Source organism: Myotis yumanensis, unplaced genomic scaffold (genome assembly GCF_028538775.1).
Source record: "Myotis yumanensis isolate MYYU_CA2020_CCGP unplaced genomic scaffold, mMyoYum1.0.hap1 SCAF_18, whole genome shotgun sequence".
Lineage (NCBI taxonomy): Eukaryota > Metazoa > Chordata > Mammalia > Chiroptera > Vespertilionidae > Myotis > Myotis yumanensis.
Window position 1 is genome coordinate 22,542,237 of NW_027223769.1, and position 13,442 is coordinate 22,555,678.

General features: G+C 55.5%; 1 protein-coding gene across 2 annotated transcripts in view; it reads left to right on the forward strand.

Annotated features, from left to right (window-relative positions):
* The first annotated feature begins 250 nt into the window (after positions 1-250).
* BCAR1 (BCAR1 scaffold protein, Cas family member) overlaps positions 251-13,442 on the forward strand; it is a 35,067-nt gene continuing 21,875 nt past the window's right edge. Inside the window, exon 1 of one of the 2 annotated variants that reach the window (XM_070397940.1) lies at positions 251-407. In XM_070397940.1, the coding sequence (XP_070254041.1) occupies positions 396-407 (12 nt within the window). In that variant the 5' untranslated portion in view covers positions 251-395. Of the gene's footprint in view, positions 408-13,271; positions 13,375-13,442 lie in introns of those variants that run through there. The other variant, XM_070397939.1, reaches the window with a different exon arrangement.

The following is a 13,442-nucleotide window of genomic DNA, read 5'->3' on the forward strand; positions in this document are numbered from 1 at the left end:
AACGAGGGGGTGAGGGTTCTGGAGATCAGAACCCGGTGGGCAAACAGGAGATGGTGCGATTGGAAATGACTCGCGAAGTGAAAGGTGGGTAAGGGGTGGTGACCGAGCCTCTGAGCCTCGTTGGGCCGACAGAAAAATGCCTGGGTCTGTGGTCCTTGCCTTTAACACGGCCCTGGCGGAGGAGCCGGGAGGAGGGGTATAGCACGCGAGGCGCATGCGCTGCGTGGGCTGGAGCCGCCGGACCGTCCGGCCGCCGGGAGCGCGCAGGACCCACGGGCGCCCAGAGAGCCGGACCCCGCGCCGGCGCTGTGAGCGGCGGGCGGACCGGACCCGCAGCCTGCCGGCGCCGCTGCCCCCGGCCCCGCTGTCGCCCCCGGCCCGGGAGGGCGGCCAAGATGTCCGTGCCGGTGAGTACCGGACCCCGCGTCGGCCGCACCGGCCTGCGACCTCGCGCCGCCCGCGGCGGGCCTAATGCGCGCCGGCTCCCGGGTGGGGTCTGCTCCGACTCGGGCTTTCTTGGGACGGGGTGTGGGGGCACCTTGGTGCGGCTCCCCAAGCCGGCCTCTCTGTCCCTGCCTTTCTTTCCATCCTCCTCCTGGAGAGCCGGCCCGTGGGTATGTGCAGTGCCCTCGGGAGAGCCCCAGGCGGCCGGGTTAGCAGGGTCTTTGTTGGCCCCCGGGGACCCCTGAGACAGCTGGGTCAGGAGGGGCCCTTGCTGCCCTCCAGGACTCGCACCAGGAGGCCAGGACCGTGGGGCCGGTGAGGGGGGGGTCTGTGGTTTCCCCCAGGGATGGCTGCCCTGCTGTGCTCCGGGGACCTCCCGGGATGGCCAGGCCCGGCGCCGGCCTGGTCCTCTCCCGAGACACCGTCCCCCAGGACGGCTGGGCTGGGCTGGGTGGGGTTCTGTGCCAGCCCCCCTCCCCCCCAACGGCTGATGCGGCTGATGCGCTCACTTTCCCGGGAAGTTCTCCTCTGCCGCTGAACCCCCAAGGGCACAGGGCCAGTTCCCTTCCTTCCTCCCCACCTTGGGGGCTCCTCTTCTCTCCTGACACTCCCTCTTCCTGGCCCAGCAGACAAGCTTGGGCAGCCTCCAGGCCGAAGCTCCACACTCAGGCCAGCGCATCTGGAAGCATCGGGGCCCCCCCCTTCTGAAGGTGGCAAGTGATGCTAGCCACCCCCAGGCACCCGGCCCAGGTGCAGGCCCCAGCCTGCTTTACAGATGGACAGGCTGAGGTGGGGCCAACACCCAGAGGCCTCCACAGAAGGGGTGCTCTCTGCAGGCTGGAAAGCTGTGGCCTCCAGCCATTGTTCCCCTGAGTCAGGGCTTTTCCCTCTGACAGCATGGGGCAATGGGCCGGAATGCCTGCTCACCTGGCCTTGATTCTGGGACTGCTCCTCACCTGGGGGACCCCATCCTTATGGTGAAGCAGACAGTTGGGGCTTCCTGGCCGGGCAAGTGGCCTCATAATTAACCACCATAGAGATTACTGGAGGAGAGATGCTGTGTAAGTGCAAAGCATTGTTATTATGGAATTAAAGATCCCATCTCCTGCCCGCCTCCAGAAGTGGTAATGCAGAGTTGCAGATGAAGAAATTAGGGCTTCCAGACAGTGCTGATGTGAACACCCCCACCCCCCATTTATTCTGGTTCAGAGCATAATTGCCTCATCAAAAGAAAGAAAGACGGAAAATGCCTGCCATGCCCCTCCCTCCTGCTCTGCTTTCCTGCAAGGCTCTGGGTCTTTTCTGGAGCCCTGCCCTGACCCTGTGGGCGCTGGCCGGAGGGACTAGGCAGACCACCTGAGCCTGTTTGAGGGCCTCGGTCTTAGGGAATGGGACTCGGGTCACTCAGAGCCTGGATGGGCCTCCATGTGGGAGGTCTGCCCTTGATTTGGTTTAGTTGTCCACAGTCACAGCAGAGGATGGCACCCAGACCCCTTGCCTTACAGGAGTTTGGGCAGCCTTCCTGGGCTGGGTACCTCGGCGGACCCATCTGTAACAAGAGAGGGATGGCAGGAAGGCCAGGGCCTGGTTATGACTTGGATAGACCGGCACTGCTGTGGCCACTGCTGTGAAGACCTGCAGCCAAGGTCTGCTTGGCCTGTCCACACTGTTGCCAGCTCCAAGTCACTTCCCACCTTCCTGCCTGCAGCCACAGCCCCCAGGGACTCTGCAGGGGTTGGCAGGGGTCTCACACTCTGTCCCCTATGTGGCAGGGCTGTCAGGTCACCCTGGCTCTCTGCTGGGACCTTGGGAAATGTGTAAGCTGGTGGGGCTGGGAGGAGGAATTCATTTTCGGAGCAGCCATGAAATGTTCGGAAAATTGCTTTCATGTGCTGGTTAAGTGGTGAGGCCCCTTGAAGGCTTCCAGGCAGGCAGCTTGCTCAAGCCCTGCTCTTGGAACCCAGAATGGTGACTTCCCATGTGGTACTCATGGACACATTTGGGTTTTAAGTACACCCGTTCATTTGGGCAGTCTTTTCCTGGATGGCTGACGCAGGCACTTTGGCCCACGGAAATTACAAGATGCTTCAGAATGAAATGGGAGGTGATGATGGGGAGAGAAGCGGCTGGGATGGGCTGGTTGAGCCAGGAGTGACTGACTGAGTGTTAGAGCAGGAGGACCCTCCAGGGGTCAGCTGGTCTCACTGTCATTTGACCCACACAGGGTCTGGGTTCCAGAGAGGGGAAGGCACACAGGGTCCTTCTGACTCTCTGTGCAGTGCTCCTTCCTGGGCTCTGAGCTCCACCTGGAGACACTTCAGGCTTGGGCTGTGACATCTGCCTTCCTCTTCAGCATGGCCACTGGGTGCCCCAGACTGGTTTCTTGCCTCTGGGTAGGCAGGAAGCATTTGAGAGGAAAACGGCTGTGCCACCCACCTCAGACCCTCTGGCAGGCACTGGCATGATCGGTGTTTAGGAGTGACAAGGTGTTGACCACCCCCTGGCACTGTCTGGCGAGAGGCCAACTTCCAGCTTGTAGAGAAATTCCCTGCTGTCTGTTCCGGACTCTTGTTTTTTGCCTGTGAAATGGGCTCAGCCATTCCAGCCCCTCCTCTGTTCCTTTATTGAGGGATGGATTCTTTCAAGGAGTGAAGGTGCTGACGTGTGGAGAGTGACCTGTGTGCCAGGTGCTGGGCTCAGGGCTTCACAGGCTCAGGAGGGACCTGTGTCTTGCCAAGGTCGCATGGCCACTGAGAGAGAGCCAGGGTGGGAACGAAGTGTGGCAGGATCCAGCGCTAGAAAGTGAGCATCATCCTGCAAGGCCTCTCTAATTGTGGGGGTTGCGGCTTGTTGAGCTGTCCACAGAGGCCAAGTCTGCTGAGAGACCGACCCTCTGCTTGTGGCTTTCCAAGCCTGAGTTCTTGTAACCCCTTCGGCACCCCTGGGAGACGAGGCAGCTTGCCCAGGGCTGTGCAGCCCCAGCAGTGGTCGATGGAGATCAGTGGGCCAGGCGTGGCACCTGGCTGAACCTCCACCGGTGATCCCGGGGCCCCTCGTGCCTGGCTCTGTGCCAGCCAGTGCTGTGATTGGGGAGCGGGCCAGGCAGTGAGGAAGCACCGGCCTGGGCAGCCAGGCTGTGGTAATGGCTCAGAAGAAGACGGTGGGAAGAGGCAGTGTCCCGGTCCAAAATCCTCAGTCTCCAGAGCACAAGGCATGCCCTTCCTGCCACATCCCCTCTCCCCACCCTCCCTCTGCAGGGAATGATCTCCAGCGCAGCCTTGCTCACCAGGTCGCCCTGCTCACTCTTGAGTGCTCAAGCTGAGGGCATTGCCCTGGGAAGCCCTCTGGGACCCCCATCTGTGATTATGCCTTTATTATTGGGGTTGTTTGGTTGCTGTCAGGTTCCCTCACCAGACTCCAGGCTTCCTTGGGGTAGGATCCAGGCCTGCTCGGCTCCTCTCTCTCTGCCTCTGCCCCAGCTTGCCCTGACTGCCTGCCAAGGATGTGGCCCTGGGAGCACTGAGGAGTCCCCACAGACAGGTGGCTGTGTCCTTGTGCAGAGAGCTGGCATTTCAGCTGCTGTCCCGGAGCCTTGTTGGGAAGGCTGAGTGGGGTTCCCAGAGAGGTTGCTCTAGTTGGGGAGGATATTCGGTGGCTTGAGAGCAAGAGCTCTGGAATGAATGGTGCTGCGTCATCTATACCTCGAGTGAGTTTCTGAGCCTGTTGTCTCCTCTGTATTATGGAGATGTGAACTGCGCTGAGCTCTTGGGGTTTTGTGAGAACTTGGGAAGGGTTGCAGAAAGCACTTACTAAGAGGCTAATCAGCCATAGCAGCTACTATTGTTGAGGTTATCATCTTTATCCTGCCACTGCTGGCTGGTGCAGTGACCAAGACCCACTTCTGGCTCCAGCACGATTCTCCATGGCCTGCCCCAGTCTGCCTCCAGTGCCCCTTTCTGATGGTCGGTGTGGTTCCCACCAAGGCCTTAGTGGTGGGATGACCCTGGCCTCTCCCCTGCCCCCGCCTGCCTGCAGGACCCCTTCCTTTTGAGCCTTGGATAAGCCATGGGTGGGCCTTGCTTGGTCTCACTCCACTGACAGAGTGAACTGCAGGTGGATGGCCTGCCCTGAGTGCTCCGGGAGTAGGCTCAGAGTGCAGGCCTGTCCTCAAATGTGGTCTGCAGCAACCTGCAGTAAGAGGCCGTTGGTGGGAAGGAGAGCACCGGTGAAGTGGGTTCCTGTACCTTAATGGAGGAGCTCATGCCTGCAAGTGAGACAGGTGGGCCGCCAGGCTGTGATGGTGGCACCTACTGACCCCCACTTCCCGCCCTGGGCATAAGTGTGTGCTCCCTAAGATCGCTGCACCTGCGCCTGTCCCTTTCCCTCTCTGTGCTCGTCCTCCCCAACCTAGACCTGGCTTCCTTACAGCTGCTTGCTTTGCCTGCATCCTCCTCACACCCATCGTTTCTTCAGCTTACTCTTAGTCACTGTGTGCTGGGCCAGTGTCTCCTTTCTTCAAGAAAAGGAAAAAGAGCTGGAGACATGTTGGGGACCTCAGGAGAGGTGGCAGTGGATGCCCACTCTGGCAGGAGAGATGGTCACAAGGTTTGGCTCTAAGATTAATCCCTTCTCTAAGGGGGATTAGAGGCTGAGAAGGCTTTTCAGTCATTTTATATTATTTAAACCCCACCAAGTTCCAAGAAGGATTTGAAGCAGATTATAGTGAAGGACACAAATAGTCTGGGGTCATCAAAAGATCCAGAAGCTATGTAGTGTATGGGGAAGATAGGCATACAAATTTAAGCTCCCTGGCAGTCAGATGGGTTCAGGGTTGCATTTCCTATTTTTGGTATCCTTAATTCTATGTATTTTTTCCCTCTGTGCTTTGTTTTATTTTTACCAGTTGAAACTCTTCTACCAAGGTAGATTTTCCATGTAGTGAAATGGACAGATGTTAGCTATCCAGTTGGATGCGTTTTGACTAATGTAGAACCCATGTAACCATCAATCAAATCAAGGTAATGTCTCCATCATCTCAGAAAGTTTGCAAGTATCCCTTTTTTAAAATTCTCCCCTGAGGATATGCTTACTGATTTTAGAGAGAGAGAGGGAGAGAGAGAGAAACATCTTACACATCCCGTCAGATAAGATCCGAAACTTAGGCATGTGCCCTGGTTGGGAATTGAACCCGCAACCTTTTGGAGTATTCAGCGATGCTCCAACTAACTGAGCCACACCAGCCAGGGCTGTAAGTATTACTTTATAGTCAAGTGTCCCCCGTCCCCTGTAAGGGGGCCAATATTCTGATTTCTCTCATCATGGCTTAGACTCACTTGTTCTTGAACTTTATATAAGTGGAAGCATATAGTATATACTCTTTGGAGTCTGGCTTCTCTCATTCAGCATAATGGTTTTGAGATTTTCATCCACGTGTTGTGTAGAAGTTCTCTTTTTGTTGCTGGCTCCCTGATGCACCTATCCCAGTCGTGTTCCATTTATGAATATGAATTTATATATTTGTCCATTCTCTTGCTAATCAATATTTGCCTCTAATTTTTGTATGCTGTGTATTTTTAAGTCCTGAAACACTAGTGTTGTCAGTATTTTACAAAACCTGATATCCACTTATGTGTGCCTTGAGGCATGGCCAGGGAGTTTGTGCCACCAAATCCTGGATCCCCTGCTCTGTGCTTGTTCAGAAAGTGGTGTGAACACCTTTCTGTTCACAGCCCTCCTCAGGTGTCTAGGTTTGGAAACCCTCTTCCCAGATTGCCTGTGGGGGGAAGCACCTTAGGTTTTTGAGTTACCTGTGTTTGTCCTGGGCCCCTTTCCACTCCAGAGACCCTGGTGGGAAGAGGCTTCTAGGAGAGCAGGAGGTAGGAGAGGATGGAGGCCTTCCTGGGAGCTGACTGAATCCCTCCCCCGGCTTCTTAACCACACCTTGTCCCTACTCCTCTTTATCCCTGGCTGCCTGCCAGGACACTCCAACAGGTAGATACTCCTGGCTGCTTCTGCTTCAACTCTGGGAGGCCCAGCCCAGTAGAGACCCCACCACTCAAGAAGCCCAGGTGGGGGGGTGGGAGGATTGCTTGGGAGCCATTCCCTGTGTCCCTAACACTTCAGGCTCTGCTCTTCACACTGAGGGAGTTGGCATGCCTGTGCTATTTTTACAAATCTTTACTGTTACTTTTTTTCTGCATAATAAGCCTTAGCATAAAGATTTACATATCTACTCAAATGCCACCTCCTCAGAGAGGCCCTCCCCGCTGCCCCAGGCACTTTGTATAAAATAGTCCTCACTGCCATCCCTCTGCTCTCTGCTGTTCTCCTCCAGACCCCTGCTCCCTTGTTTATGCTTTCCCCCTCCCCACACCTTCCAAACCAGAGACCTGGATGCGTTTCCAGGCAGCAGTATGCTAGTGAGAGGAGTGACCAGCACACTAATTATGTGATAGAGCCTGCAACCAGCCACTCCCCACCCCCACACACCCGCGGGGGAGACCCTGCCCACCACCCCCTGCATTGGCTGTGGATCTGGGGCAATAGGGCTCAGCAGAAAGATTCTATCTCAGAGCCTCCCTTGAGGTTTTGTTCTTATAGTTCAGGGACTAGGGCAGTGGTTCTCAACCTTTCTAATGCCGCGACCCTTTAATACAGTTCCTCATGTTGTGGTGACCCCCAACCATAAAATTACTTTCGTTGCTACTTCATAACTGTAATTTTGCTACTGTTATGAATCGTCATGTAAATATCTGATATGCAGGATGTATTTTCATTGTTACAAATTGAACATAATTAAAGCGTAATGATTAATCACAAAAACAATATGTAATTATATATGTGTTTTCCGATGGTCTTAGGTGACCCCTGTGAAAGGGTTGTTCGACCCCCAAAGGGGTCGAGACTCACAGGTTGAAAACCGCTGGATTAGGGGAAGCTCAGGGCGCCGGAGCAGGAGCTGGGAGAGCAGGGCTGAGTGGAGAACACCCCTGCCCCGTGGTGCCTGGCAGGATGGGTCTGATGTGTGATGGGCAGGGGAGGGATGTGCTGCTGACACCAGGGTGCCACTGTGCACCGTGCACCATGCACCATGCCTCAGTCTGGTGGCCTGGTGATCGGCAGGGCTGCTGGCGGTGGTTAACCAGTGGTTCCCAATCTTTTTGTGGCCACACTCCACCTAAGCATCTCTAAAATCCTGATGTCCCCCTTGTGACATATACTAATTCTTGTTATTCAAAAAGTGAACTCCTGCCGAAACCGGTTTGGCTCAGTGGATAGAGCGTCGGCCTGCGGACTGAAAGGTCCCAGGTTCGATTCCGGTCAAGGACATGTACCTGGGTTGCGGGCACATCCCCAGTGGGAGATGTGCAGGAGGCAGCTGATCGATGTTTCTCTCTCATCGATGTTTCTAACTCTCTATCTCTCTCCCTTCCTCTCTGTAAAAAATCAATAAAATATATTATATATATATAAAAAAAAGTGAACTCCTATTCATGTGGAGGAAGCCTAAAAGACCAGTAACTTGATCTAAACAAGCTTCCAAAGAACATGGCATCCATGAAAGAGAAAAATAAAAGAACAAAAGGACAGTTGAAGTACTGAGGAAGAAATTGTTAAAAAATAATAATATGAAGTGATGAAAAAATAGCAAATAAAGTTTCAAAAAACATAATAGAGAACTGAAATGCATAAATATGTCACAGTATATATTTATATACTGTATATGAGGCCCCTAGAACTATAAGAAATGCAAAAAATTCACTGTTAATAACTTATTCTCGAATTGCCCCCCTTAAAAATCAAATTGCCCCCCCCTTTGGGGCGTGTGCCTCATGTTGGGAACCACTGGGTTACACTTAACAAACGCACAAACCGAGGCTCTGAAAGCTGCTTGATGGGCTGAGGGTCTGCGATCTTTAATGTCTCCTGGGACAAACGGAGCCTTTCTCTGTAGGTGGAGCAGGCTCAGGTGGGATGCTCCACAGTGTGGCCTGAGGAGGGAGAACAAACAGTGCCTTCCCAGTGGCAGCCTTAGCTCTGTACCCACTCCTTCCTGTATGCTCACCCCAGTGCTCCCAGAGCCCTCAGAGTCCCCTCCTGTGACAATACTGGCTCCCTGACCCCCTATCCCAGCTGTGTGGCTGGGCAGCACTGTTCTGCCCTCTGCACATCTCTGTGGGTCTCTGTGGGTGTGGGTACCTCTGCTCCTACACAAGCAGGCTCGGGGGTGAGGAGACAGCAGATGGCATGTGAAGTCACCCGCCTCTGACTGCCCTGATGTGCTGGGCTGGTTGCTATGGGGAGAAGCAAGAGCAGATGGAGGGCTGGGGCCGGCTTCTTGACCACACCCTGTCCCTGCCTGCCCAGGCTGTCACTCCAAGCCCAGTGGCCACCAGCAGCTAAGCTTTCTCCCTGAGGACGGGCTTATCTCTGTGCCCCACCTGCTCCCACCCTCCTTTCCTTCAGCCAGAACCCAGCCTCTGTCTTCCCCACCCCTGTTTCTTCTGCCAGCCTGATTCACCCTCCAGGCAGTATTGAGGGGAGGACGCCAGGAGTGTGTCCCAGTGCCAAGGAGAAGGGCAAGTGCACCCAGGCCCCAACCTTCTCATTAGGATAGGAGAGCTCCCACCTGCCTGACAGCACCCAGGAAGGTCCCCCACCTAGAGAGTGGAAGAGGGGGCTGCAGAGGAGAAAGGGGGACTGAGGGTACCAGAGTCAGCACCCTGAGTTGGGCAGAGAGACCCTGGGCCCCTTTCTGAAGCAGGCACCTCCCTATAGGTTCCCCTGCTGAGCTTTAATTTTCAAATTAGAAAAGCAGTGAACAGAATTAGGAGAGAATGTTGCTCCTTCCAGTTCCTTGAAACAGCCAGAGTGTGGAGGGAAGGAAGTGCAGGAAGGTGAGGGCACTGGATTTTCTGGAATCCAGGCCTGGATCTGGGAGGCCAGTCTGTCTTCTGCCCAAACCCAGGCCCCCTCCCCATCCCTCACTTTGTCCCTGCACCTGATCACTCCATCCTCACACCTTTTGTCCTGGCCCTGTCCCTGCACCCACATCTCTGGGCCTGGCCTGGGGGATGCAGAAGGGAATGGCAGGCTGAGGACCAGAGCCTCCCTGCCCCAGTGGAGGTAACTGGGGAGAGATTTGGCTCCAGGCTGTGGGGCCCGTCCACCTCCCCACAGTCAGAATCACCACTGTAATGACAAATGAACTGCCTGGTTGATTACTCCGCCCTCAAAGGTCAGCGGAGGATAGGAAAGCTCTTATGACTGACAGCTCTAACACCCGCCCTAAGAGTGCCTACTCTGCTCTCTCTGGGGTCACCTGGGTGCTTTTCCATGGGGACATGCCTGGGTAGCTAGGTTATGGGTGTAGCTTTGCCGCTTCCTGGCAGTAGGACCTGGGCAAGGCCCTACCCCCTCTCTGAACCTCTGGGTAGTGATATCTCTGTCCTGGCCCTCAGTGTGGCAGCAAGGACCGTGTCCGGGCTGTGTGTTAGACGGCAGTTCTTGATGCAGCTGGGCTCATCTCTTCTCCAGGCCACCAACAGGGGTCCCTTGACACCCTCACCCAGGCAGAGCTGGCTCCAGCTCGAAAGCTGGTTTTGAGCTTGCCAAGGTGAGTGGTCAGCCCAGAGGAAAGGCTGAATTCGATACCCCGTGGCCCTTCAGATATATCATTTCTTCCTGTCCCTGGGGCTGGCAGCACTCACCTCCGGTCTCAGGAAATCCTTTCCTGCTGTTGCTCTGAGAGTCAGCCATCCGCTGATCCATCCAGCCTCCCTTCGGTGCTGCTGGGAAGACCAAAGCGTTAGGAGAGGAAGGGCTGCTGCATCACCGTGCAAGCGGTTTGAGTCCGCTCTCTTCACTTCCCATTGTCATAAACATGGTCTTGTTTGCTTTTGGTCTTTGAAAGAGGCCGTCCTATAGCTGCACGATATTCCATTGAGAGGCTGTGGTTGCCTCACCTGTCCGCTATAGTTGGTCATTTAGGTGATGCCCCACCCTTTTGTTTACAGTTATAAATGCTGCAACAGACATTGTTGAGCCTAAAGCAAGAATTGTTCATAGTGCAGTGGGTCTGACCTGCAGAATAAGACCTGGAAAGCCCAGAGAATGGGAGCTGGGTCCCAGGTTCTTCTTCCCACTTAGGTAGGGTCTGGGGCAAAGGGGCTGTAAACTGGGTCTTAACCTCTTCATCTGGAAAATGGGGCCAATTGTGAAGCCTGTTTTGCAGAATTGCTGTGGGCATGAAATGAGCGTGTGATCATAGAACCTTGGCTCAGGGCCCCACGGAGGCTGTCAGCCCAGGAAGGTCTGCTCCCCTATACACGATACACCCCAATCATAGCCGGTCCAGTGAGTCCTGTTCTCCATGTCCCTCCCACATAGGCCTGGGAAGGGGCATTCCTCTTCCCCTCCTTCTTGTACAGTCGGGCACGGATCCTAGCGCCTTGATTCCAAAGCGGAAATGCCATTCTGGGAGGCACAGGCTGGGGGGAGGGAGTTTAAGTGGAAAAGGAGCAAATTTTTGAAATGCCTGAGCCTGAGCTGGGTTCCCTTCCTCCACCTACCCCCCCCCCCCCAGCAACCCCGCCCCCGGAGCTGCTTTAATCCAGCCCCAGAGACTAGAGGGTCTCTTTTTCCTGTTCCCTTGTTCCCAGCCAGCCACCTCCTCTCTCCCTAAGCCATCTAGGACAGAGCTGCGGGCCAGGACTTTGGTGTCCCAGCCTATCCCTGCAGAGACCTCCTGCCTGCAGGACAGGCCTGGCTGTGAGGCCTGCTCCCCACCTCTCACCCCACAGGATTGGTGACCTGGGAAAAACCTAAGGACTACCTCCAGACAAATGTTCATGCATGACCCAGTTGGCTTCGATCTGCTCCCTTGGAACCTAGGAATGGGGTCAGGGCTTAGGGGAGGCCACAGCTTCTTGTCTGACTTTGGGACACAGCCATTGGGAATACGCAGGAGAGGATGCCCTAGGCCAGCTGTCGCCAGCCTTTTGGACCTCACAGACCCACTGGTTGGCAACCACTGCTCTATGCAGTGTTTCTCTGAGAGCTGGCTCTTCTTCTGTGGGGAAGTGGGCTGTTTTGAGGGTGACGAGGGGGCCTGTCTTGGGGAGGGCATAGGGTAGTACCCATTTGTTTTGCTCCTGGAGGACTCTGGGTCCCATTGTGTCCAAATCCCACTGTTCCTTACCCACCCCTTATGCTGTGAGTTCTGTCTGGTGGTTCCCCAAGAAGCTTTGAAGAAATGCAGATGCTCAGGTTCCCCCACATGTTTTTTCTGGAGGGGTGACATGGGAATGTGTTTTTCAACAAGCTCTGCAGGGGACCCATGACCAGCCAGACTTGGACTGTCTTAGTTCAGCCTCTTCATTTTACATATAGGAAAGGGCCTGCCCATGGTAGTACACCTGGCCTGAGTGTCAGGTGTGTGTGTCAGGTGGAGGGATAGCTGTGGATACATATTGGCTTTATATATATTTTATAGGCCATGCCTCAGGGTTCTCTGCAGGGCAAAGCCGATTCTGCCCCACTGTTTCCCTGGCACTGCGAGCTGCCTGATGGTGTCTGCATACTTAGTAAGTGGCCCAGGATGTTGACTGTCTGAGGATCCAGGAATAAGACACCAAACTGACCGGTTCTGGAGTAGGGTCCATCCTAGATCTCCCTGTAGGCCACTGTGCAAGCCTGGACCAAGCTCAGGGACGGGCACACCCTGGATCTGCTGTGTGAGGTGACAGTCAGTGACCTGCAGCCTAGGGAGTAGGGACTCAGGAGAACCAAGACACTTTCCACTCAGTTTCCCACTGGTGATGGTAGTGGCTCTTCCTTCTCTCATTACCTGCAGACCCCTACCATGTTGCTGAAACAGATGAGCTGTTGGGCTAGTGTGTTAGGCCTGGACAAGGCTGACAAAGGGATTGGGATGAGGTCAGAGCTCCTAGGGCAGGCCTGAGACCTTGGGGGAGGGGGAGCATGCTTCAGGGAGGCTGGATTCAATTAAGTGGAGAAGGTGAGAGATGGTGAGCCCCTTGTCCATGAATGGACTGGAGCCTCGAACAGTCTGGTAGAACAGGATAAGCTCAGGCTCCACACCCTCTCGGTTACCAACCTCCCTGTCTTAAGTCTTCATTTCCTTGGGCTCTTACATGGTAGGCATGACCTGAGTCCCTGCCATGGTGGTTATTAGTTTCTGCCAGCTGGGGCGACCCCCTCCCCTTTACCTCCAGATTCAGATTCCCTCCGAGTATGAGGGCATGAAGGACACCGTGGGATGCCCCGGGGTTGGTAGGCGGGGAAGGCATAAGTCACCTTGAGGCTGGAGCCTCAAAAGCTGCAGAAGTACAAGGAGAAGGAGGGGGAGGAGGAGCAAGAAGAGAAAAAGGGCAATCGTAGTCTGCCCAGAAGAGGAGGCGTTGCCTTTGAGGCTAAGGCCTTTGAGGAGGGACGCATTCTCTCCAAAGGTATAGGCTGGGGGCGTGCATTTGGATGGAGAAAAGGAAATATCGGTGTACTAGGCTTAAAGCCTGGCATTTGGCCAGCAGCACTTAGAGCTTAGCTTGGTGCTGGTAGGGGGTGGGGGTTGGTCCACTGGGCGGCGCGTGCCCGCGCCCTCCCGCTCGTGCCCGCGCCCTATGGGCAGGCAGTTCATTTGCATGGGGAGCCACAGCCGCCAATGGGCGTGCACGGCTGGGAATGCCGGGAGCCGGGCTAGGCTGGCCCGCAGCGGGCGGAGCAAGAGGGGACCCCGCTTTGGGTGGCGGCAGCGGCAGCAGCAGCAGGCGTGGTGGCAGCGGCAGCCGGACCTGGACCTGGGCGCCTGTGGCACATTCAGGGCGGGGCGTGTGGCGCGGGCAGCTCGGTGTGCGTCCCTGCGGGGAGCTGGGGCCCCAGGCAGGCCGGCGGGACACAATGAATTACCTGGTGAGTGTGGCGGCCGGGGTGGGGTACTCACGCCCTGTCCTGCTGGAGTCCACGTACCCCCTTAGAGG